The sequence below is a fragment of the Macaca mulatta genome, chromosome 7, assembly GCF_049350105.2.
Source record: "Macaca mulatta isolate MMU2019108-1 chromosome 7, T2T-MMU8v2.0, whole genome shotgun sequence".
NCBI lineage: Eukaryota > Metazoa > Chordata > Mammalia > Primates > Cercopithecidae > Macaca > Macaca mulatta.
In genome coordinates, this window is record NC_133412.1 from 4,998,443 (window position 1) to 5,026,142 (window position 27,700).

Here is a 27,700-nt window from a genome sequence, read left to right on the forward strand (position 1 = left end):
ATAGTTCCTTTTCCTTGAGTAATTACCGTCTGCAAGGATGTGATTTAAAAGATGGAAAAGGTGACATTCACAACCACTCCTGGTAAATTCAAGAGAAAAAATGTAACTCCAATCAGTCTATCAGTATTATCATGGAGCTAACACCAATCTCTATAGTACCTGGTAATCAACTGTTACAATCACTATGAATCATTCCCTTGCTGCCTACTATAAACTTTAGCTGCAAAACCTAAAAATCTCTTCCCTTTTATGAATGGCTTCTTTGTCCCGTAACCAACTTGAACTGGACCTAGAGACTCGGGAATTCCTGAACTATTTACTCCCAATTTATCACTTAGTGACACCACTGAACCTAACTGTAATTTGTATTTCAGTGCTCCAAGTATGGTTTAGTGTGTCAGTTATCTCTATTATCAGTGATACAACTTATTCGCTCAAATATGCAACCTCCTGCCTCCCAGCACCCAGGACCTTCCACTCATTTAGTAATTTATAAATAAATACTTACTCAATGGTAGAAAATGATTATTCCAGTATCACATCCTCTATTGTGATCACAGGGCACTGTAAAACCTGATCAACTGAGGTCAACATCCCAAGAAAAAGAGTAACTTCTATTTCAAAAGCCTTGATACGTAACGAGCATGATCGTGATTCATTACAATTTCCTTCAGTATATAGGTGGCCTTACAAGGGCTTTCATCCCATCCCCACTTCCCTTCAGATAACATGACTTAGTAACAGGAGAAGCAGGAGGCCACGTGGGAAGCAGCACAACCACTTAAAACCCCCTGGGTCATGAAAACATTATTAACCAACACCAGTCAATGCACAAAGTGAAAGTTAGCAGAAAACCTTTTTATCCTAAGAATGAAAGAGAATATGATTTGAATCTACTGCTTAATAGGCATCACCTCATCCACAGTAACTTAAGATCTCATCAAAATCAACAGGCAAAAAAATATATACAACAGTACCTCACAGTTTAATTGCTCTATGCATTTATTATTAGCTATTATTAATGCAGAATGAGGGGACAAAAAGCTCACAAACACTCTACACAATTTCACAAGACGCATTGCAGGGGGAAAAGTGACTGAGATGGATCAACAGTATGCTAGGGTCTTGGTGGACGCATTCCTGGGGGAGGTGGACCTGGAAAGGAAATAGAAACATTGAGAAAAAGAGGATACACATATTCAGGGGCCTGGCTGAACCATCAAGCCCCTATGCTCCCACTCACCTCTAATTCCTGGTGGAGGGGGTCTCATTCCCGGAGGGGGCATGCCTATTGGCGTCCCTCGAGCAGGGGGAAGCCCAATTGGTGGGCCCATGGGTGGTCTCATACCAGGTGGAGGAGCCATAATGCCTGCGATGAAAAATGGTAGAAATAAAGGCCTTATAAACCGGCTTAGAAAAGCTGTTAGAATTTAGCCCAAATAATCCCTAAAGAAATGGGCCAGACAACAGTGATAAGAGTCAAATAATTTCTAAATGACAATTACTCTCCTACGTCTTTCATTAAACACCAGTACCTAGAAGAGGGAGGAAGCATATGCCCCGGATTCTGAGTTAGGCTCTCAGGCTGTGTCTTAAATCAGTAAGCTCTCTCTAGTCAGAGATTCAAATTCGTCTTAATGTTCACCAATCCCTTACCTGGAGGTGGGGTTGCTCTGCCAACAGGTGGGGGCGGAGTCCCCCGTCCTGGTGGGTACTGTGTTGGGGCTCCAGCAATGCTGGCGGTGGCAGCAACGGCAGCAGCTGCTACAGTGCCTCTTCCCTGTGGAGTCATTACCTGAGAAGGCAAGGGGAGAAACCAACAAAGTGATACATACCTTCACGTTATTCAAACACAGAAAATAAATGAGAAAAATGACCAATTAGATACAAACAACTGTTGCAATGTTGTACTTCTCTCATTATTCCCATGTTTTTTTTTTTTTGAGACAGTTTCACTCTTGTCACCCAGGCTGCAATGCAATGGTGCAATCTCAGCCCACTGCAGCCTCCCACTCCCGGGTTCAAGCGATTCTCCTGTCTCAGCCTGCTGGGTAGCCGGGATCACAGGTGCCCCCAACCAGGCCCAGCAGGTTTTTGTACTTTTAGTAGAGACGGGGTTTTCACCATGTGGGCCAGGCTGGTCTCCAACTCCTGACCTCAAGTGATCTGCCCACTGTGGCCTCCCAAAGTGCTGGACTACAGGCATAAGCCACCGCACCTGCCTATTCCCATATTTTAAAAACTAATCTTAGTACACTGACATCCACAAAGCCCTTTGATCTTTTCAACTGAGGTATATCCAGGCATTCTGTTCACTCACCACTAGTGGCAAGTTACTCTTACCAAGAGTAACTCAGGTAATTTTAATCACCCAATGACCATTTTAAGTAGCTAGTTTTATTCCCTTCCTCCTGTGTATCTGTCCGTTGGTTCCTCCTAGACCATATGCCCTTTACATAGTATGACATGTACACTCAGGTTTTTAAATCTCCTCGGCCTCTGGCTTAGTCACATTCTCCCAATATAAAACCCTCCGCTGGTTCCTCACCTGCTGGGACGGTCCCCCAACTCCTCGGACAGGGCCTGCCAATCCAGCAGGGGCCTGGGGAATTGGCACACCAGCTGGTACTCCTCTACCAGCTGCCCTACCAACCCCAGGGCCTCCAGCAGCTCCAGCAAGTGGTACCCGAGCAATGCCAGTCTGAAAGAAAATGTATAGCCTAAAATCAAACAATTTACAAGTTCTCAGTATTTTTATGCATCAGAGATCACTTCTCTCCACCATTTTCCCAGACACTTATCTCGTATTAGTTCTGTATCCAAATGAACAAGCAAGTATACCATGGAGGTATCTTGTGGATAAAATGCGCATTATTTGTCAAATTGTGAAAACAGCTCTTTTATAAACATACCAAGCAAACATGAATCAGCAACTCCTACCCTCACCTAGGTAATGCCCAGCACACAGAATAATTCACCAAAAAACCCTTAATCCCAAATAGCATAGGCAACCAACAATTGATACTAAGTGCTTGGCACATTTGACAATCCATGTTAAACTGTGTCTGTGCTGTACCGTGATTTCAGACATCTCACATAATATGATGTCCTTGCAAATTAGAGTTCTGTCCTGCTCTACATCTTCCTTACATCTTTGGGGGGTGGCCCCTCCACAGTCATGGATACCAAGTTCTCCCCACGCAGCAACACCAGACCCAAAACCCGCTTTTCTTCACGCTCTGGTTGCTTCGCATTCTTTGGCCTACAAATCAGAATTAAATTTTAGTGAGATAATTTTAGTGACCCCTAGATTACTCACTCATCAAAATATTTATACAACCTCAAGTATCAATTAAGGCAACCGATGCTAAACAGATATTAAGTTATCACTGAAAAACAAACAAAAAAAAATCCGTAAACAGTTAATATAAAAGGGTAAATAGTAAAGCTGTTTCTGATCTAACTTTAGTCTTTTACAGAATGTTCCTTTGATGTTAACACTACAACAAGACGAATTTCTTTTGTAAAACGCCTTTTAAGGAAAACAAAGTTGAAACTTCGGTTTCCATATTAAAATGGAAATTTCTTTAAAAAATTACTTAAATAATTAAATCATAATGACAGGGTGACACAACTGAAATAATGCGAACAGTAATAGGCAAAGAGAGGATAACAAATAGCAACCATATCCCAACTCCTCAACCGTGAAGAGCAATTATTATTCTCTATTTCAACCCAGATTTATTCAGTCTAAGACTGCTGCAGAAGCCAACCAATTAATTAACAATAGCATTTTTCTCAATTTTAAAAATAAATATAACTTAATATTTTGAGCACAACATACACTTTTATTCCCAGTAATAAATCCATGATTGTCTCACAAACTTAAGAGTTTATATGCAGACTCTGACCTAATTCAGAGATCAGGTCAAGAGGTGAAACAATAGACTGGCTCTACCTTAGCTTCCCTACCTACCTCAGTTACCCTTGGAAATCCCTTACTCCAGGTCTGGCCTTCCCTTCCCACTGCCTCTGCGTCCAACCCCCATTTACCCAAATCAGCTTACTTGATCTTTCTGAACTCATCACAATCACAGAGGATCAAATTCATATGCTTGTCAAAAGCCTTAAAGGTGCCAATGAAGATTCGGCCATCTTGTAGGATACATCTCATTCTATAGTCAATGTGCTGCAGCATCTTGCTACTCTTGCCCACAGTCTGGAAGCAGTAAGACAAGAGTCATGTTCAGGTTGCCAACACCCTAGTCTTCTAATCTTCTGTTTCTTCTCCGCCCTTATATAATCCAAGCCTGGTTTCCTTAACTAAACAAATATTCTCTCCTACTTTTTCACCAACATTCTTCCATATTTAGTATGAGTCTCTGGAGGACCATGAAGGATTATGAAGTATTTTTTCACATCTCAAGAACCAATTTTCACCTCCTTAGGGGTGATTATTCTTCTCTTAGACAATGCATGCTGTAAACTGTCCACTCCCCTAACTAAACCAAACCACAATGATTAGGGTGTTCTCTCTCTCCAGACTGCTTTTCTCTGTACTATTAATGCCAAAACCCTTCCATTTTCAAAGTCCTCTTTATTTCTATTGTAATCTGACCTGAGAGTCCATCATCTGTAGGATAGTCCTTCACCACTGGTGGAATCATGACCAAATACTCCTGTATTTTCTCACATCATAAAACATTTCTCACGGCCAGGTACAGTGGCTCACGCCTGTCCCAGCACTTTGGGAGGCCGAGGTGGGTGGATCACTTGAGGTCAGGAGTTTGAGACCAGCCTGGCCAACACGGTGAAACCCTGTCTCTAATAAAGAGGCTGAGGCACAAGAATCTCTTGGACCCAGGGTTGTAGTGAGCCTGGGAGACAGAGCAAGACTCCGTCTGAAAAAAATAAAAAAAATCAGCTCATCTCCCGCTGATACTCAGTGCAATGAGAATCTATATCCATGGATGTATACTAACATTCAGAACCCAAAATCACTGCACATGCTGGCAAACTCTTTCTTTCAGCCCTTACATCACGTTTTCAACCATCAGCCTTATTGTACAGCTTACCATGATTGCTGTTCCACCAAATCCAATGTCCACAGTTAAAACTTGGTGCTTCTGAAGACCTAGGGGAAGGCTATAGATAAAGGTATGATGCAGGTTCTCCTAAAAACAATGCAAGCTGGGCAGAAGCTTCAAAGAGTAGACGGAGCCTGCAGAGAAAAGCATGTTAAAGCTGCACTGCAATCTACCATATTTTAAAACAGGCATGAAAATCACTATGACAGACATATTCAAAAACATCCTTCCTCTCATACTAGCTTCCTCACCAAGGGACTGCCAAATTTCACTAGTCCCATTCTTAACTGTCACATTTGACACACTTAGGACTGATGAAACTCATTGAATTTTATTTTACCTAGTAATTCCTAGATGTTTCAAAAATTAAGCTTCATTTTCCAAAATTTAGTATTTTTCTTTCCATCTTCATTTAAGGTAGTGTGTCTCTCTCTAGTACAGAATTCATATCAAGTCATCTCTGTATCAACATCTCAATTACTCTTTCATTCAGATTTTTCCTTTTTCCTGAGATATCTTATGTTGTCATTTGCAACATTCTTTCTTCCCCTAAATTCACTTCAAGATGATGGCAAGTAATCTTTCCCCACTAAGAGCCAAATGTGTTATAAACCTGCCTAAGACTTCCCATGTCAAAAGAGGATACACAACTATGGAATATATATATATATATATATAGACTCACATAAACAACTTTCATACATCATGTAACGAAGGACAAAGTTATAAATCACGTTAACGACTGGGTTCGGTAGCTCATGCCTGTAATCCCAGCACTCTGGGAGGCCAAGGCGGGTGAATCACCTGAGGTCAAGAGTTTGAGACCAGCCTGGCCAACATGGTGAAACCCCATCTCTGCTAAAAACACAAAAAATTAGCCAGGCATGGTGGTGGGCGCCTGTAATCCCAGCTACTCGAGAGCCTGAGGTAGGAGAATCTCTTGAACCTGGGGGGCAGAGGTGGCAGCGAGCCGAGATCGTGCCACTGCATTCCAACCTGGGCAACAAGAGGGGGCAACAAGAACAAAACTCCATCTCAAAATAAATAAATAAGTCACGTAACAATGGGGATACCTGAGGAGAAATGCACTGGGTGATTTTATCATGGTATGAACAGTGTACTTACACAAACCTAGAGGATACACAGAGAGTCTACTATACTCTTAGGCTATATGGTAGATCCTACACTACAAACCTGTACATCATGTTACTATCCTGAATACCATGAACACTCACAATACAATGTTAAACAGAGAAGAGGCTGGGTGTGGGGGCTCATGCTGGTAATCCCAACACTTTGGGAGACCGAGGTGGGCGGATCACCTGAGGTCAGGAATTCAAGACCAGCCTGGCCAACATGGTGTCTCTACTAAAAATACAAAAATTAGCTGGGTGTGGTGGCGGGTGCCTGTAATCCCAGCTACTCAGGTGGCTGAGGCAGGAGAATCATTTGAACCCAGGAGGCAGAGTTTGCAGTGAGCTGAGATGGTGCCACTGCACTCCAGCCTGGGCAACAGAGCAAGACTCCATCTCAGCGGGGAAAAAAAGAGAAAAGGTACAATAAAAACATGGTTTTGTAATCTTAAGGGACTGCCATCACACATGCAGTCTGTTGGTGACTGGAATTGTTATGCAGCTCATGACCGTAATCAAACATGCATACTGTTTCCCTTTTCTCCATAATTTAAAAAATGCTATTAAATATGGCAGCCAAATCTAGCCCGAATTGTAAAAGGTCTCAAAGTGCTTATCATACTAATTTAAAAATGGAACACAAATTACTTTTGAAAGGATTCAAAAGTATTCCTTTGAGCCGAGATCACACCACTGCACTCCAGTCTGGGCAGCAAGAGTGAAACTCCATCTCAAAAAAAAGGAATACTCTAATGCCTGGCTGTCATTCAGTGGCCATGAATCTGATGTCTGTACATTTAAAAAAGTATTAAATAAAACTTACAAAGATCTTAAAAGAACTTTTCAAATAAGCAAACAAAGACCCTCACAAAAATTAAATGTAGTTTCTGACCTATATATAACGAGTAACAGAGTTTAAGGCCCATAAACAGAAGTTTTGAATATTATGATTCTTTATAAAGCAGTCTAAATCCAAGAAAACATGGTATGTGAGACTCAACAGCAATATCCTTTTGTTTGTTTGTTTGTTTTGAGATGGAATCTCGTGCTGTCACCCAGGCAGGAGTGTAATGGCACAATCTCGGCTCATTGCAGCCTCCACTTCCCGGGTTCAAGTGGTTCTCCTGCCTCAGCCTCCTGAGTAGCTGGGAATACAGGCACCTGCCACCATGCCCGGGTAACTTTTGTATTTTTAATAGAGATGAGGTTTCGCCATGTTGGCCAGGCTAGTCTGGAACTCCTGACCTCAGGTGATCTGCCGGACTTGGCCTCCCAAAGTCCTGGGATCACAGTGAGCCACCACGCCCGGCCAGCAATATCCATTTTTATAGCATTTCAACACTTGGGACCTTCAGCCACCCAAAGAGACAACGAGGATCATGACTGTGAATGAGCATGACAGATCTTACTGTGCTGATGAAAATGTTTCCTGAGTAGTTCATGTCAATGATTGCACAGTTCTATAAATTTACTTAAATCATTGTTTCATGCACTTGAATTGGGTGGATTTTATGTTTATCAGCTCTACATCACTAAGGCTGTTTTTAACCCATTTATGCCAGAGGTTGGAATTTTTTTGTGAAAAATCAGACCTTGGCGATGACTTTGAGCAGTAGGATATAAATAACTCCCACAAGCTGAGCAGTCCATATGTATGAAATACATCTAGGGATGCAAGTTATGGCCCAAAGAACTGAAGACCTAGAGATTTAGGGATAGATTATTTTAAATATATATATTTTATATATTATATATATTTTGCATATATGTGTGTGTATATATGTCATAAACAATATAATAAAATGAGAACCTGTATAGATAGAAGAGATACATGTTTCACTCACAACAGGAGCTGACCTCCTACAGCAGTTAAAAGGATTCCTTTAGGAGACAGATATGAAATTTACAAACAGTTCTCTCTCATCCCTAAATGTGATACAATGTAGTCATGACCTTGTAAGTGAAACAAAATAAATCACTGCTGGGTGGTCAAATTTATCTTTATAGCACAAGAGAACAAAACTTCAAGAGAAAGGAGACAACAGTAGCAACATCACACTGCAAGGATGGATCAGCAGTCACAGTGTATCTTCGGAGATCAAAGGACACATAAGCAAATAAACCAACTGGTATCCCTCACGGAAGCACAAGTTCTCAAACTTTAGGAAACTGTAGACATTCAAATGATTAAACTGCATAAAAATATAAATCTACTTTAATTCAAAAGTAAAATAAGATGACTAGGGTTGGACAAAGCACATATAGCAAAAAGTAAACTAAGATGACTAGGGTTGGCCAAGGTACACATAGCAAATGAGAGACACCACAGAGTATCGATATTCATCTGTTAAAATTTAAAATTATAGAGGGTCTCCGTAGAGATCCTCCATCGAAGAGTATGCAAAAACAAGTGACAAAACTAAATACAAAATATTAATATGCAATAATTCCAATTAAAAACACAAGAAAACAAATTTCCTTTATTGGAAAGGTTTAACAAAAACAGAAGAACACCAGAATACAAAGGGTGTTACTGAGAAACTAATGGTCTACTAATTTTTAGTAGTAATCAATACTTCTCATGATGTGTTTAGAAAACAATGTAACAAAAACGTTTAAAAGTCATACTACTAGTACACCCTGCATCCCAACTACTAGGTAAGCATCCAACTGGATATGTACCCTAGTAAATATTTAGGTACCAAACAAAAATAGAACATTCATAACACAATGTTTTTGTTTTTGTTTTCTGACATAGAAGTATTGCTCTGTTGTCCAGGCTGGAGCACAATGGCACAATCTCTGCTCATTGCAACCTCTGTCCCCAGGGTTCAAGCAATTCTCCTGCCTGAGCCTCCCCAGTAGCTGGGATTACAGGTGTCTGCCACTATACCCGGCTAACATTTGCATTTTTAGTACAGACAGGGTTTTGCCATGTTGGCCAGGTTGGTCTCAAACTCCTGACCTCAGGTGATCCACCTGCCTCGGCCTCCCAAAGTGCTAGGATTACAGGCGTGAGCCACCACACCCAGCCACATAATAGTTTATTTTCCTATTTTTCCTGGTCATAATGTGCCTTACATTTTTAATGAAAAAGGGTACCAAGTGTTTAAATGTCATTAAGACTACCCATCTTCCTCCACAGCAGGCTTTAACATGACTTAGACTGATCCCTTCCCCAAGAAATTCATCTGATTGTCTACCGTGTAATGTATACTTCATGCATATTTCTATAATCCATTCTTCATCACCTTCTATGACATTATGACTATATTCACTGGCCCCCACTTTGGTGTTTTCTTCTTTGAATCTGCTCCTCTAAAACAAAACTCAGCCAATTTTTTTCTTTTAAATAGCAAGATACTAAGTATTTTACACTTTGCCTGTCCTTCAATCTGCCACAACTACTCAAAGCTGCACCACTGTAGCACCAATGTGGCCAAGGATAACATAATAAATGAACTTAGCTGTGTTCCAATAAAATTTCATTTATAGACACAGGTAGTGGTCCAGATATATTACCAACCTGTGTTCTACAGGAATACTAGTAACGGGTAAATATCTGGGTAGAACTAGCAGTTGAGACTAGAATAAGATATAAATAAATACCATAAAATTACATGGTCCTACTTGCAGACTATAATGTATGACTTAAATGTTGTATTTAAAAATTTACAAAAATCTGTGAACTGAACTGAGCTGAAAATTCCTAAGAAGAAAGAAATCAGTTGTGCACCTATTCAATGAAAAATTCCCTTACTCCAGGGAGCAGCTTGGAACAATGATCAGATTCCAATCTGCTTACGCAACTACTAGAAAATGTTGAGTATAAAGGATTCAAGAAAGGAGGATTTCTCAGAAAATTTCTGTCTCCTTTGATTTAAACTCAAAATTGGCCAGGCACAGCGGGCCACGCCTGTAATCCCCGCACTTTGAGAGGCCAAGGCGGGTGGATCACCTGAGCTCAGGAGTTTGACACCAGCCTGAATAACATGGTAAAACTCCGTCTCTACTAAAAATACAAAAGTTAGCCAGGTGCGGTCGGGGGTGCCTGTAATCCCAGCTACTCGGAGGCTGAGGCAGGAAAATCACTTGAACCTGGGAGGTAGAGGTTGCAATGAGCCGAAACTACACCACTGCACTCCAGCCTGGGCGACAGAGTGAGACTTCATCTCTAAATAAATAAATAAGTAACTCAAAATGGTGGCCATAAACAAGCCTCACTGATTCAAGTTGAAGAATAATATTTCAAAAACAGACTTTAAAAAAAGGCTAGAAGAAATTTATCAGTAAACCCAATTCCTCTCTGCTCTTACTTTGTAAAAAGTAAACAGTAAACTCTCAGAAATAAGGGCATTCTAAACTTAAAGTAGAAAAAAAGAAAAATCACAAAGGAAAAACAAGAAAATAAATCAAAATCAACTTTGTAATAGCTTTTTCCTAAAAAATGAAAGCAATAACATAAAAAGAAACCAAATAAATCTATATCACATTGAAAATTTATCATATTTTTATTACATTGCTGATTCAAATAGGAAATACATTGGTTAAAACAGAAAAGTGAGAAAAAGACAAAACAAAAAGAATTAGTAAATAAGCATGAGAAAGTATTTAGGTTCTCTAACACTCATTGTTAATTATGTGTTGTATATTTATAATTCACTAGACATTAACTTCGAACTAAAATAATGCTGTGAAAGTATGTTGTAACTGGCCTTTTATTTTTTGAAAGCAATGAATACTAATGTAATACTTTGCAATAAATTTAGAAAAATGTACCTTAAGTTCATATTCCTTGATTCAATTTACTTTTACATCTGCGTATCTGAAAAAATTATTCTACCTTAACTTTTATACAAAGCTATCTACTAAAGCTTTGTTCAAACTACTGGCAGTAAAAAATGACACCTCCCACAAAAGGAAATTATAAAACATTCAGTAACAGGGTATTCAAGAGCCATTTATAGTGAAATACTTTTATATCATTAAAAAAGAAAACTACCTGAAAAACATGCACTACAATAACTGGAATACAGAAACATGACAAAAGTGTCAGGGCAGAAAATTTAAGGTCCCGCTTTTACTTTTTAAAACTTTCTGCAATGTGCTTATTGTATGAAGCTCTAAGGAAAAAAAGTAATGTGTGACTGATAATTAAGAGAACCCCCAACACCCATTCTTTAATGATTCTTTATTCTTGATCATTGCTGCATTAGTTCTAACCTGGTTTTTGCTTGGAATCAGATTCCTCTCTATTCCAATATGGCTTTAACCACCTCTTGGTGTCTCAGCTAAGAATGCCTGCCTCAGTTCAGCCTGGAAATCCACCACAGGTACTTGCTGCTGCTGGGAACGCCTCGGGTACAACTGACACCTACAACAAGAGCACAATATATATAAATGATAGAAGGACATTTGTCTTTATAAGAAACCATGTGAAAGAAAACTAGGGACCCTTACATTTAAGAAGATATTCCTTTTTTTTTTTTTTTTTTTTTTTTTTGAGACAGGGTCTCATTCTGTTGCCCAGACTGGAGTACAATGATGTAACTTTGGCTCACTGTAAACCCCACCTTCTGGGTTCAAGTGATTCTCCTGTCTCAGCCTCCCAAGTAGCTAGGATTACAGGTGCCCGCCACCACACCCAGCTTTTTTTTTTTTTTTTTTTTTTTTTAATTGGAGACGGAGTCTCCCTCTGTCACCCAGGCTGGTGTGCAGTGGCGCAATCTGGGCTAACTGCAAGCTCCGCCTCACAGAATCATGCCATTCTCCTGCCTCAGCCTCCCAAGTAGCTGGGACTACAGGTGCCCGCCACCACATCTGGCTAATTTTTTTGTATTTTTAGTAGAGATGAGGTTTCACCGTGTTGGCCAGGCTGGTCTCCAACTCCTGACCTCAGGTGATCCACCCACCTTAGTCTCCCAAAGTGCTGGGATTACATGCATGAGCCACCACACCAAGGCAAGACCTTTCTTTAGGGTCAGAGCATGACACTATCTTATGAGAAATTATAAAACAAAACAGGAATCTCTACACAGATATTGTGCAAGGGGATTAGTGGATACTTAGATACTTACCAAGTCTAGAAATATTTCCAGAAGAACTAAAAACACAAGGGCTGGTAGCCCTGAAGAAACACCATCAGTTACATATATAGTCACTAACTTTCAAATTATCCTATGTGAACAATCCTTTCTCCCCAGGGGTGAGGAGGGATATGCTGCTAAAGCATTTGCAGGGAGATGTTCAGGCTGTCCTTCATACTGATCCTCCTGACAGATCACTACCTGAATATAAAACTTCCAGGGCTATTTAAGGGCTCTTAAAATATGTAAACCCATCATCTACTGGTAAGCAGGGAATTCCAGAGAAAAGCCCTCAACATACCCCTATGAATGGGTAACCTGGCTGTGAAATCTGATCATGAGAAGGAAGAGATACAGGAAATGACAGTTAGCTTGCCTTCAGGTGAGGAGGTGGAGAATCACTAATAATGCTGCCCTTGTTGGTATGTAAGGATTTGGAAATTGGACTTTTTTCTATAGTTTTTCAGTCACATTTTAAACATGTTTCTGTATAATACAGAATTTAGCTGGTCTTTGCTCCTGGTTCCTGGGAAATAACCTATACATCCTGGGAATTTACCAGGTGAAAGAAATGTGCTTGTTATTCCAGGTGGGTCCCTAGGATCACACCTGAGTTCATGGTAATGAGATGTCTCAAGCTGGTGACTAACCAGGCCACAAAAGATCAAACAAAGATTAAAGGGTTGGGGCTTTGAGCAAGCCCTCCTCGGAGGGCAGGAGAGTTGCTGACTGAATTCAATGACACGTCCAGTGATTCAATCTTGTCAACATAATGAATGCCCAACAAAAGTCCTGGACATCAGGAGTTCTGGTGAGCTTCCCGGTTGGTGATATACACTAGTGGGCAGGTAATGCATCCTGAGGACAGGGAAGCTTTGTGTGGGACCTGCCGGGATTTTGCTCTATGCATCTGTTCATTTGTATCCTTTATAATAAAACTAATATGTATAGCACTTTCTTGAGTTCTACTAGTCATTTAAAAAACCTTAGTCAATTATAAAATCTGAGAAAATAGTAGGACCTCAGAATCTATAGACAGTTAGTCAGAAGTGTGGGTGACCTGCCAAACCTGGAGCTGGGACTTGGTGTCTGCATTGAGGAGAATGTTCTGGAAGGCATCTGCACAATTGTGAAATTTGCACTAACTCCAGGTAGTCAGAATTGCACTGCACATACCTTTAAATCTTCACACTCTAATTCATAGTCTACTTTATACTCTAATTCATAGTCTAATTACTGAATAAATCATAATTTGGGCATTCTCCATTCTAACCTCTTTGTTTACAAATGACAACTAAGTCTCTGATTTAATAAAGGTCTAAAAAGTGTTTCAGTCAAAAAAAATCTGTTATCTTGAAACTTAAGAGAATTCTCTATTGCAGTGTCCCCCTCAGATTTAACCTGTAACCCAACAGAAGACTAAAGACTGAGAAAATATGAGGCAGCCTATACAGTATTTAATTCATAAACTGCAGAATATTAATTTGAAAAGACATTTGAAGCTTTGCATAAAATAGATTAAGACAGTCCTCCAGCTCCAATTTCTAATTTCCCTTCGAACTCACAATGCATCATCCAGCCCCAAAGAATAACAACTGATTTAATGACACATACACAGACAGAATAAATAAGAAACTTAAAATAAATCAGTGAACTTTTTATTTTTTTTTTTTTGAGATGGAGTCTCACTCTGTCACTCAGGCACAGCCAACGGCACGATCTCAGCTCACTGCAACCTTTGCCTCCCGGGTTCAAGCGATTCTTCCACCTCAGCCTCCTGAGTAGCTGGGATTACAGGTGCACGCCACCACATACGGCTGATTTTTGTATTTTTCTGGAGATGAGGTTTCACCATGTTGGTGAGGCTGGTCTTGAACTCCTGACCTCAGGTGATCCACCCACCTTGGCCTCCCCAAGTACTGGGAATACAGGCGTGAGCCACCATGCCCAGCCTCCTTCACTGATCTTTAATGCTAATAACCACACAACTCCTCCAGGAACACTGCCTCCCAATATTACTTATGGTTTGGGAGGACGTAGGAGATGAATCGGTAAATATTGAACAATTCTAGTGTAATAATCTAAGTATGCCAATCCTGAGAATCCTAAACACATGGATAATGAGGCAGTGCTAATCAATTCTGCTTACCCATTCCATAATCCAGTCACTCTCAAAATGAAAAGGCACAACTGGGAAAATTATACTATTTCCCTAACTCTGCACTTTCCTCAGATCATTCCCCCTGCAGGTCTCCCTCAAGACCCTGCAGTATTTGTACATATGTATGCAGTGCAGATCAGAAAAAGTCAAGTTATTTCTTCTTCAAAACCATCAAAATGTTTCCATAAATATGGACAAGATGCCTAGAAGGCTTACCTCATCCCACAACAAGATGAGGATGAGAATACCTGTTATTGAGTCCACACTGAGGCTATATAGGAAAAAAACTACAACAAAAATATAGCAAGCTAGAACCTTCACCCACTTAACGGTCCTAAAACTAAGAGTCCTAACCCTCAGCCCTACCTCCACCACAATCTCTGAACTACCTCTAGAAACTCAGGGAATAGTAACGGCACTTCAAAAAAAAAAAGTCAGAGTTACAAAATAATGAAGAGAGAAGCTGGGCGCAGAGAGAAGCAAAGTGCTATAATCCAAGCATTTTGGGAGACCAAGGCAGGTGGATCACCTGAGGTCGGGAGTTTGAACCCAGCCTGACCAACATGGAGAAACCCCATCTCTACTAAAAAATACAAAATTAGCCAGGAGTGGTGGCACACATCTGTAATCTCAGCTACTTGGGAGGCTGAGGCAGGAGAATCACTTGAACCCCAGAGGCAGAGGTTGCACTCCATCCTGGGCAATGAGAGCAAAACTCTTGTCTCAAAAAAAAAGGAATGAAAAGAGGAAAAAAGAGATGACCATATCCAATAAAATGAATGATCGAATAACCTATTATAAAGGACAAATTATACTACACAAAATACTTACAAAATATTTATCAATATACAAACAAAACATACATAAAATGTCTTCCAAAGCAATTTTAAAAATGAAAAGTATATACTCACAAAAATAAAAAACAGCAAAATAAATCAGAAAAAACAAAAAAATCTTTACCCTCACCGTAATTTAAAACTTGCTAACAGATGTTTTACAACTTTTTTTTTCTTTTTGAGACATGATCTCATACTATCACCCACTGGAGTGCAGTGGCACAAACATGGTTCACTGCAGCCTCAGCCTCCTAGGATCAAGTGACCCTTCCACCTCAGCCTCCCAGGTAGCTGAGACTACAGGTAGACATCACCACGCCTGGCTAATTTATTTTTCTGTAGAGAGGAGGTCTCCCTATGTTGCCTAGGCTGGCCTCTACCTGCTGGGTTCAGGTGACCCACCTCAGCCTCCCAACATGCTGGGATTAGAGGCATGAGTCACCATGTCCAGCTCAACTTTTCACATATAAAATGAAGAAATAACAAAAGACACACAAACTACTACCCAGTTTTTACTATGAGGAAAAATCTTTAATTTGAAAAAAAAATAAGTGAGTATTCATACACTGCATTTTCTTTCTTTTTTTTTTCCTGAGACGGAGTCTGGCTCTGTCTCCCAGGCTAGAGTGCAGTGGCGCCATTTTGGCTCACTGCAACCTCCGCCTCCTGGGCTCAAACAATTCTCCTGCCTCAGCCTCCCAAGCAGCTGGGATTACAGGCACGTGCCACCACACTCGGCTAATTTTTTATTTTTAGGAGAGATGGGGTTTCACCATGTTGGCCAGGCTGGTCTCAAACTCCTGACCTTGTGATCTGCCTGGCTTGGCCTCCCAAAGTGCTGGGGCCACGCCTGGACTACACTGCGTTTTCAAAGTGATTGTTCTTTCGATTGTTAATAGTCAAACAATGCAAACAAACTAAATATCCAGCAGCAAGCTAATGATTAAAATAATAATGTTATCACACCACCCACACTTTGTAAAATAAAGTAGATTTATGTGTACTGATATGAAAAGATCACCAAGACATATTGTCAAAATACATACAGCATGGTGTCGTATGCACACAAACTTCAAATGTGTCCCATGTCCTCCCTTCCTCTCTCTCCACTATGCACACAATGCCTAGGACAAGGTCTGAAAGGACAGATGGCTACTTAAGGATTATCTTTGGGGAGGAAAAGGCCAGTAAATTCGTAGTTGCTTTAAAATGAGACTTTTTATGCAAAACTGTTTTACAAAAAGAATCATCTTCATTAATTATTAATACTTATAATTAAGAAAATAAAACAACTGTAGCTAAGAAAAAAAATGCTATCTACTGACTGTCAAAATTTTAATGGCAATGACTAAATGCCAAAGTTTCAATGTGGACTAAATATGTATTAGGTCATTTAAAATGTTCACATTATTTTTAATTAAAATTTCCCTTCTAGAAATCTAAATTAAAATGTGTCTGAATGCGTCTGTGTATACATACTAAAAACAGGATAAAAAACACAAATGTATTTTAAATTTTAACAGAATAAATGCACTAACCAAAAACTAACACCTAAATATCACAGAGCAAGAATATGTAAATTAATCACTTCAGTGCACAGTACACATTTTGCAAACATACAAAGTGATTTAATAATATAAGAATGCAGAAAAATTTAAATATGCTTATGTTGAAGAGTAATTACAAAATTGTATGAAGATAAATGCACTTACACATGTATAGGAAAAAAGAAAATTATACTAAAATCTTTAAGAATGTGAATTATTTTAGGACAATATGGTTAAGAATTTCATTGCTTTTTTACTACATGTTCTGTATTATATGTGTCTGCTTCTTCAATTATGTTCATTTTAATCCCCTCATTGCATGCTATTTTGTTCTAATCTGAAATGGGATTCTGACTTGCATTTGTACTCACTCTTGGTTGCTCAGTGAGGCAGTCCTTCTGCGTTTGACTTGGACTTCCACCTCTGGTACGTGCTGTTCTGTAGTTCGTCTCAGGTGTAAGCGATCCCTGAAACAGAAAAGAGAGGGATTTGTTTGGTAGACTGCATCAATCTATGAAATAACTATTTGTCAAGGTTATATTTAGAACTACATTTAATATAATGGATTTTTAAATCTAATTAAAACAAGTTAACATTATTACAAGATCTTTAACCTTCAAACAGTCAGAATCTATGATATAACCACTTCTTTTCTCCTTTTAGAAGCCCATGACATCAGAAAACCTGGTTTTAAAAAAATGAGGAAATTAAAATAATGTATCTACCTCTATTTGTAGTCATGTACATATAATATTCCCACTTATGCAGAGATATATACACACATTACACCACTGCCCTACTTACCTTCCCTCCAAAAGCTGTAAACCTGATTTCAAAAATGGTTTCAAAAATATTTTTAGGATACAATAGACATACTTTTGTAGAGTAGAATAGAACATAGTTTAAATTATAAAATATCTACTTAAAAAAAACATGCAAATAGCGCTTTCTTTAGGATTTGCAAAGCAACAGAAGAGTTGCCCAGGCTAAAAACTATCCACATAGCAAAAACAAACAAAAAAAAAACCCTGCCATGTTATGTCTGCAGAACCCCTCACAAAATGGCTGCTCAAGGGAACAGAACATGAAATCAGAAACAAACACTCAGACTAGCCATATTAAGGACTGCAGAAACCACCTATGAACCCTTAAAGATGATAAATCAGAAAAGTCAGCAAAGTAACACAAGTAACAACTCAAAAGCAAAATTCAAAAGATAAATGCCAAAAGCTATTAATAATTCTCTGAACCCTGATGTTAAGTCATGTTAGACTTTTAGATTGGTAAAATAGCTTACCAATAACACACAGCTGTTTTATTCCTTCGAGTTTAAATGTTCTAATCAAGCCATACACACAGATTTGATTTCTAAATGGTAAACTTTTATACACTGATAATGTTTATTACTTTTGATTACACAATGGCCTATTAAATATAACACCTGAATTACAAGCAGTATAAGAAGTAAAGAGGACTTCATCAAAAAAAGTTCCGAAAACACTAAAGAAAGTGAAAGGATAACCAGAATAGGAAAAAATTTTTGATAAACATACAGCTGTTTCTAGTATCCAAAACAAACAAACAGAAAATCCAAACAATGAAAAAAAAAGATGGTAGGGAGAGGCAAAGGAAAACTTTTTCAGGTGATAGATACATTTATGCCACTAATTTTGATAAGACAATGATTTCAAAGGCATGTACTTATCTCTTAGCATACCAACTTTTAACATTAACTATCTACAGCTTTTGTATGTCAATCACACCTCAAAAAAGTATTTTTTCAAGTTTGGTATCAGGAATATGTAAGGAACAACATACAACTCAACAATAAAAGGGCAAATTCTACTGCTACAATGGGTAAAACACTTGAATAGACAGTCTTCCAAACATATACAAATGGCTAATCTATATGAAATGATGCTGAACATTAGTCACTAAAAAAATGCAAATCAAAACCCCAATGAGGCAGGGCGCAATGGCTCATGGAAGGCTGAGGCCAGACAATCACTTGAGCTCAGGAGACAAGCCTGGGCAACATCTGTATGAAAAAATACAAAAATTAGCTGAGTGTGGTGGTGCATGCCTGTGGAGCCAGCTACTCAGGAGGCTGAGGTGAGAAGGTACTTCAGCCTAGGAGGCAGAGGCTGCAGTGACCTGAGATCATGTCACTGGCACACCAGCCTGGGTGACAGAGCCAGACCCTGCCTCAAAACAAAAAAAAACCCACTGAAATGCCACCATCTGACACCACAATATTTGTGAAGGATGTGGGGAAATTGCTGGTGGAAACAAAGTGGTATATATAGCCTTTGCCTACTTCCTAAAAATGTTAATCATGAAAGTAACATATGACACTAACTCTACTGCTAGATGGAGTAATATTACAAGACCCAAACTCAGCCTCCAAAGCAGCTGGGATTACAAGCGTGTACCACCACACCCAGCTAATTTTTGTATTTATAGTAGAGACAGGGTTTACCATGTTGGCCAGGCTGATGTCGATCTCCTGGCCTCAGGTGATCTGCCCACCTCAGCCTCCCAAAGTGCTGGGATTACAGGCATGAGCCACTATGCCCGGCCAGTTCATGTTCTTTCTATTATACCTGCAGCCTTCCCAGCTTCCACTACACTCTCATACTTCCAAAAAGACAAAATTTCAAGAACCTGGCATATATTAGGGCTACGTAAAACTTTGTGAAACTAATTCTTTGTATTAAACATATTATACATGTTCCTAGTAGCATTATTCATAATAGCCAAAGAGTGGAAACAACTCAAATGTCCATCAACTTACGAATGAAGAAAATATGGTATATCCAAAGGAATATCATTCAGCCATAAAAAGGAATTTAGTACTGATGAGTGCTACATTATGGTGGCCAAATATAGCTAAAAATGTAGTACATTAATATAATACAATTAAACTATCAACTAAACCATGATTAATCTAATAGTATACAACTGCAAACACTGTCTTACCAAAAAACAAACAAAAACCGGCAGTTGCTCAATATGAAAGGTCTGAGGTCAAATGAGGAAACAGCCATCAAACCAAAATATTCTATTATCCCATTACTTCAACTTTCTGAATTTACCCTTTTTGTGTGTGTGTGAGACAGAGTCTTGCCCTGTCACCTCGAGTGGAGTGCAGTGGCATGATCTCGTCTCACTGCAACCTCTGTCTCCCAGGTTCAAGCAATTCCTCTGCCTCAGCCTCCCAAGTAGCTGGGGCTACAGGCGTGTGCCACCATGCCTGGCTAATTTTTATATTTTTATTAGAGATGGGGTTTTACCATATTGGCCAGGCTGGTCTTGAACTCCAGACCTCGTGATCTGCCCGCCTCGGCCTCCCAAAGCACTGGGATTACAGGTGTGAGCCACCACACCCAGTCCAAATTTATCTTTTTTTAAATGTAGAGACGAGTTCTCACTACCCAAGCTTGAACTCCCAGGCTCCAACGATCCTCCTGCCTTGGCCTCCCAAAGTGCTGGGATTATAGACGTGAGCCACCACACCTGGCTTAAATCTACTTATTTTTAATCTACATATAAAATGTCATCTATGAGGTTTATTTTGAAAACACTGGTTTATTGAATGTTCTAGATACATACACACATGCTTTATCTAACTGCATCCCCAACACAGAAACCAACATTTTATGAAACTGAGGATATCACGAAAAAATCATCATATATACATGGTGTTAAATATTTGCCCTCAAATCACTTACACTGAAAGTAACAATCTGGAAATACATTGAAAAGCAAAAAGCAATGGGATCCCAATTTTATTATGGCCTAAATTTTCCATAAAATTTACGATGTCAAGAATAAAAATAAACAAACAAACAAACAAAGTTGGCCAGGTACAGCAGCTCATGGCTGCAATGCCAGCATTTTGGGAGGCCTAGGCAGGAGCACTGTTTGATTTCAGGAGTTCGAGACCAGTCTGGGCAATATAAGGAGATCCCTCTCCACAAAAAAATAAAAAGTTAGCTGGGCATAGTGCCTCAAGCCTCTAGTAACAGGTACTTCGGAGGCTGAGGCAGGAGTTTAGATCGATCCAGGAGTTTGAGGTTACAGGGACCTATAATTACACCACTGCACTCCAACCTGGGCAATACAGACAGACCCTGTCTCCTAAAAACAAAAAAATAAGGTTAATGATAGCCTGCTAATCTGTATCCCACGAACACAAGAAACCTCAGTGCCTCCAAAATAAAACCTGGGGAGGATTAACAACAAGAGAATTTGGGCCAGCCACAGTGGCCACAGAGAGACTGAGGAGGGAGAGGATATAGCTTGAGTCTAGCTGTTCGAGTCCAGCCTGGACAACATAGGGAGACCCTGGTCTATTAAAAAAAACAAAAACAAAAAAACTCTGAGCCAGTTAGCATGCAGAAATGGAGAGAGGCTGCCTTAGGTAGTAACAATTCTCACTCAAGCTTTCTGGCTCTGGGCCACAAAAAAAAAAAAAAGGGACAGGACCAGCGACAAATCTTCGCGTGGAAGAAGTAAGATTTTTAAACCTTCATTGTCCCAGTCACTGAGGGCAGTACTCACAACCTGCTTACTTAAATGATTCTTTATAAAAATAGCTATGTAACAGAGGGCAGTGGCAAAGGAGGTCATCTTGAAATCCTTGACACCTTATAAACTAAATTTTTTGTAAAACAAAAATGTTTATTAGGAAAAACAACAGGGTAAGGGAAGCATAAAGATATAGAGTAACTATAAATGGGGAAAACATTTCAGCAATGACACACTGGTCCGACAGAATAGCGAAATTAAGATAAGGCAAGGTCTGTGAATAAACCCAAACCAGCTACTACCCTGCCTGAGACAACAATATAAGGGTCTCTCAACCAAGCTTCCTTCCTCTGCATCACAAGAAGGCCTGCCTCACTCCCCGCCTCCAAAAAGCCCTAGCACAGAGCCAATTCACTGAATAGGACACAGACCTTGAAACTTCAAGAGGCCTTTCCAAAGGGATCTGCCATATTGGGATCCCGGGCCTGAATGCAAGACTACAAAATGGCGGACCAGACTAAATACTCAGCTTGCAAATAGCCAAATGACCAGAAGTTAAACCAAGAAATATATGTATGTTAAGTGCTATCTCCATGCAAGCAGGAAAAAAAAGTAAATTATAAGTATCATATAAAATCCCAGACTCCTGCTATTTTTAAAACTACCCAAAAACAGATTATTCCAGAACAAGGCTTTTCGGGCTTCGTAGATGTAACCTTTCTGTTACTTACAACTCAGTGCAACCAGACATACCAGTTATGATAGAGGGAAAATGTAAATACAAAAAAGGCAAGCACTGAAAGTCCTGCGAAGGAAGACAAAATCCTTAGAATAAAATGATTTTTTTTAAAGTACTGGAATATAAAAATGCAGTTATTCATTAACCTTTCTCACCAAATTTTTGTAGCTCCAACTTCAAAAATGATCATCATTAATTTAAAATTCCAAAAGAAGACATTAACTCTGATCCCAAGTACAACCCCACCCCAATAAGATCGTCTCCACTTTTCTGCTTCTCTTTTATTCTCTTTCTGCAAACACAACTTGCAGCTTTCAACTCCCAGAAGATGAAGGGGTCCAGTGTTTGAAACACCTTACAACCTTGGCTGGGAAGAGCCATCATGATACCCTCTTCCCCCAACCCATTTAAGGGAAGTATGCCGTGCATCAGAATGGACTATCCAGAGATTACGAAGGATAAGTGAATCTTAAATAGAGTAAATTTGGCATTTATCAAATGTGTCCAGTGGAACTCAAAGACTACAGGGAGTTAAAAAAGGGGTTAACAAGTCCACTTCGAATAGAGAATTAGCGCACAACACAACCAAGAGAAGAACTGCAAAAATGAAAAGGCAGGATTTTCTAGGGAGTCAGAAAACCAATTTAAAATCTCTATCATTAATGGAGGCTTCCTGAAGCAGCACAGCAGGTCTTGGGGTGGCTGCACCTTTGATGGCCTCCAGACCCCCACCACCCCAGTTTACTGCAGAACAGAAAAGCAGCCCAGTGCAGCTGCCATCCCACACAGGCGGAGGTGGTACAAATGCCTGGCCTCTAGCCACATTCCCCTCCAATCCTCTACAGCCGCACGGTGGGTAAGGGGTGGCTGCCAAGCTTGCTAGGGGCGCCTGTGCCAACCCATCTCCCTCCTCCCCCCTCTACTGCGCCACAACCGGAAAGGAACAGCTGCTGTATCAGCCAGGTGAAGGGGAGGGCTGCCATCCCTTCCAGGCAAAAGCTGCATAAGCCCCCACTCCCCTGCTCCCCGTCTCGCCCCATTGCAAACGGAGGCGACTGTCACCTCTGCTGCGTCTGCGCAACTGCATCCTTCCCCAGGCAGCGCTTTGGGGAGGAGGCAGCCGCCCACCTTAGCCCGCCTCCTCTCCTTACCACTGCACCCTAAAGAGGATACGGCTGAAACTTCAAAACAGCAGAAGCTGAGCACACACACACCAGCCGCCCCCTCCCCACTGGCGGCTCTAGAGAGAGGAAGCGGCCCCCCCCTACCCTGAGGCGCTTGCGCAGATCTAAGGCGCTGCAGCGGCGGCCATCTTGAAGGAGCCGCACAATGGCAGTGACGCAACACAGACCCCCAGGCTGTGCCGACACAGCCTTCCAAAACCCGGTTCCAGAGAGAAACAATGAAAAAAAAGGTAACCCTCAGGCATCGCCTGGCCTATCCGTCAAAAGATGTGTAAATGCAAGTTCTGCACATCATTCCTGTCTTCTTATGCTGTAGCCTCAAAAGCGAGGGTTCCTAAAGGGTACACCAGGCAAGGATTCCACGCATTTCTGCAGCCCCTGCGGCAGTGTAGGCGTTGCGCAGTTTTAATAAAAAAGCACCATCACCACAGCAGACAAACCAGATGACCACCGCAGGTCACAGGAAAATTAAAGGCTGCTGACTGTGCTACTGCCCCTCCTGATGCCCCCTCCCCGCCACAGCGATCATTCAGCGTCCCTTAGTCACTCCAGACAGCAACAGGCCCCGCGGCCGCCATGCCCACCGCCTCCATGCCATGCCCACCGCCGCCATGCCTACTGCCACCAAAGCCGCCAATGCCCACCGCCGCCGCCTTCCTCCTACCTCCCAGCCGCTTCCTACAGACCCTTCCCGCGCCGCGATCACCAACACAAACCCCACCACGGTCGCACCGACTCATCCCCCTGGTCCACTGCCACAGCCTCCTCGCCTCGGTCACTGCGACGAATACCCCCCAGTCGCCCCACGTACCCTGCTCCACCACGCAGTGGCCACTTCAGTACACCCACCTGCGCTCGACACCCCCTAAATACCCGTCACTCCACGTACCTTCGCCCCGCCACGATCACTCCAGTATACCTACCTCCGCCTCAAATCCCGATGCACCGGTCCCCCCACGTACCCTCGCCACACGGAACTGCAGTCACTCCGATGTACCCACCTCCGCCCATGTCCCTGGCTGGCTGCGGTGACCCCACACGCTCCCCGTCACCACCGCCCTTCCCACCGCAGACACCGCAATAGGACCTGTGGTGACACCACAGCTGGGGGCGGATGGAGGACGCGCCCCAAAGCGAGCGGACAGGGTACCATCGGGGCGAATGGCACAGCCACAAGCCTCTGAACCTTCCGGATCTGGTTCTCCAGAACAAAGGACTTTAGGACCCAAATGCCCAGTTTATTGAGTACTCCAAGTCCTGAAAACTTGGAATATCTGATGAATAAAAGTGGCTGCTCCCCAGGCTGTCTCTTGAGAGAAGCCACCGGCGCAGCTGACCTTGCTCGCTCCATCGCGTCACTGACCGCTCCTCAGACCGATGCGTCAGGCATCTCCGGCGGCCGCTCCGCTCTGCGCCAGACTCGCTGCAGCAGCGTCAGGCTTCGCACACATCCCCGCCTGAGCATGCGCACTAGCCCGCCTCTGCGGCCGCGCAGGCGCGCTTGTTTGCCGCAGTGCAGGGGTCCCAGTGCCCTCCCTGACCGCAATGACCTGGGGGGTGGGGGCTACTGGACCCCTAGGGCCCCACAGCATTGTTGCATTGAGAGGGGGCCTCTAGAAACCATAAGCAACCTGGGATCAATGGACATGCCTATTTTTTTAAATGTGTAAAATACTAAAGAAAGAATTCTTGGTTGTACAATAAATGTTTGCACACACCACTGGCCAAACAATCCTAATTTACACTCATCCTCAGGTCTTCCTATGTGCGGTACAGAAAAGCTGGTTTGGAAAAGTTAAATGCGCCATAACCACAATCAATGAAAATATGCCAGACTTGAAATCCTTCCAGAAGAAAATCTCCCTAACTCTAAAAACACGCTACATTGTTCAAATTTGGTGGGATCTTTCTTCCTTTTTTCTACTTTCTACATTTTGAGGGGGTAAATTGTGAAAAATATCTTCCCCAAAATCACAATATAATTAAACTGTCCTATACAGAACGGATAGATCATTCAATTCAAAAACACTGGCTATTCAATTCTTGTAAAACAAAAATATGAACTTAGACCCCCCACCTAAGATCTAAGTAAGACAGCCTTTCTTTGCCTATTAGACTTGGATACATTAAAATTTTTGCCAATAATCAATGATAGCTGGAGTGGGGAGAAACTGACACTTTTATATAATACTAATGGACAAGGAAACATTATTTTTGACCTAATAATATTCTATCTGCAGAAATAACGGAAGCATCCGTAACTCCAAAATTTAGATACTGATGTAGCTTGGGAAAAGACACTGCTGAGAATAAGAAGGAAATAATCCTGAAACTGTATCTGCATAGTTTTTATACACATTTGCCCTTTCTCAATTGCCCATTATCAAAGAAGGGAGGGTGATAGGAGTGGAGGTTGACTAAATGGTTAAATCCCCTCTCAAGCCCTGTAAGCTACTGCTCAGTTCCCAATGATCCTACATTAAAACAGGTGCACAGAGGCTTATCAATGCTGACTTTTATCATAACAAAATCTCAGAAACTGTGCAATGTTCCTCACAGAGAACAGATAGGCTAAGTAAATAAACGTATATATAAACAATAACATGCAATATCGCTGATGGAAAAAATGATTAGGCTGAACCATATAAAATTGTCAATATTCAATTTTTTTGACCTACAAAAACATTGCAATTTCTAATAGTTCATTGATACATATTCACATAAAATAACATGGGAAGTTGACTCTGATCACAGGAGTGAATCGAAAAATAAAATGTAGGCTGGGCACAGTGGCTCACACCTGTAATCCCAGCACTTCAGGAGGCCAAGGCGGGCAGATCACGAGGTCAGATCGAGACCATCCTGGCCAACATGGTGAAACCCCATCTCTACAAAAAAAACAGAAAAATTAGCTGGGCGTGATGGTGCGTGCCTGTTGTCCTAGCTACTCAGGAGGCTGAGGCAGGAGAACTGCTTGAACCCAGGAGGCAGAGGTTGCAGTGAGCTGAGATCGCACCACTGCAGTCCAGCCTGGTGACAGAGCAAGACTCTGTCTCAAAAAAATAAATAAAATAAAGGCATACTGTATGTTTATTCGTACACTGAAAAAAGTATGAAAGAACACATACCATTATAGTCCAGTGACAAAAACCATGCCTTTGGACTCAGGCTCTTTTGATTCAAATTCCAGCTTTGACTCTCCACAACAATGTTACTTTGAGCAAGTTACTTAACCCTCTGTGTATTAAATTCCTAATCTGTAACAAAAGAAGGGATTCTATTTACTTTATACAATGGCTTAACAATTAAATGAGCTAAAATACTATTTAGAACAGGTCCTAGTAAAAGCTGGGTAAAAATGTTGGCTCTTAGAACGTCACCAAATGTTACAGTACCACTTCTTCTAGGAGTAGAAATTGGGTATTCATTTTTTATTCTCATTGTTTTAACTAATGTCTGTATCTTATATTTCCTCTTTTTTTTTTCCTAATATCCTTTTTCCATTGTAGACACCAAACTTACATGCCACAAACGTTATAGTCATGTTTCCTCAGGTTTCTCTTGGCTGTCACAAGTTGAGATTGTTTTGTATTTTTAATTTTTACAGTGTTTCGTACTTTTTGCAATGATTATGAATTACTTTTACAATTAAAATATAAGGATTATTAAAAAGAAATAAACTACATTCAATTCTCAACTTGCACTTATCTAGTTTCTTGGACTTATCTTCCATTGTTTCTGGTATGTTCTCTTTTCAAACTCTGACTGCCTTTCCTCATAATCTCCTGTATGTTCTACTGCATTAGGAAATTCGCTTTGGAGTCTGAGAAGTCATAATGGGTGTCCTGGGCTTTACAGAAAATACAAAGAGAACTGCCATTAGGCTCACTCATATTTTATACTAGTTAGTAATAGGTCTGATTCAGCATATTCTACAACTGGGGAGTGAAGATACAGAGAAGGAGACATTGCCGCTAAACTCCACTATGATATGCTAGTAGACCCTGACAGGTGTCCCAAAAATTCAATTTTCCCAAAGGCTACATTTATCCCCAAGCCAAACACTTAAGGTTATGTACTTAAAGCACACTAAACTTGCAATAAAACGGTTCTGTACAGAATAGACAAAGGAGACTAGAAAAACTAATCAAAACCCTTGCATCATACCATGTACAAAAATTAACTCAAAATACATCAATAAACTATAAGTCATTTGTTATAGAACATATATATACATGTTATATATGTATATATACACATATATACCTACGTATAAATGTGATATATAACATTTGTGTATGTGTATATTTTACATATATATTCCATGTATACTTATATATACATGTATAAATATATGTGTGTATATATATAAATCTGCGTAACCTTGAATTAGGCAA

The 27,700-nt window shown here is 40.7% G+C and overlaps 2 protein-coding genes across 2 annotated transcripts; both read right to left on the bottom strand.

Annotated features, from left to right (window-relative positions):
- Nucleotides 1-978: 978 nt before the first annotated feature.
- On the bottom strand, nucleotides 979-24,759 carry SNRPN (small nuclear ribonucleoprotein polypeptide N). The gene is made up of 10 exons (NM_001261205.1): nucleotides 24,641-24,759; nucleotides 17,222-17,317; nucleotides 11,444-11,594; nucleotides 5,076-5,221; nucleotides 4,068-4,219; nucleotides 3,151-3,262; nucleotides 2,549-2,701; nucleotides 1,657-1,795; nucleotides 1,244-1,369; nucleotides 979-1,155 (listed from the first exon to the last, which is right to left on the bottom strand). The coding sequence occupies exons 4-10, from the start codon at nucleotides 5,076-5,078 to the stop codon at nucleotides 1,118-1,120; spliced, it is 723 nt and encodes a 240-aa protein (NP_001248134.1). The 5' UTR covers nucleotides 5,079-5,221; nucleotides 11,444-11,594; nucleotides 17,222-17,317; nucleotides 24,641-24,759; the 3' UTR covers nucleotides 979-1,117.
- Nucleotides 4,137-24,725, bottom strand: SNURF (SNRPN upstream open reading frame). The gene is made up of 5 exons (XM_077939008.1): nucleotides 24,641-24,725; nucleotides 17,222-17,317; nucleotides 11,444-11,594; nucleotides 5,076-5,145; nucleotides 4,137-4,219 (listed from the first exon to the last, which is right to left on the bottom strand). Exons 1-3 carry the CDS (start codon nucleotides 24,652-24,654, stop codon nucleotides 11,489-11,491), a joined length of 216 nt encoding a protein of 71 aa, XP_077795134.1. The 5' UTR covers nucleotides 24,655-24,725; the 3' UTR covers nucleotides 4,137-4,219; nucleotides 5,076-5,145; nucleotides 11,444-11,488.
- Nucleotides 24,760-27,700: the final 2,941 nt, after the last annotated feature.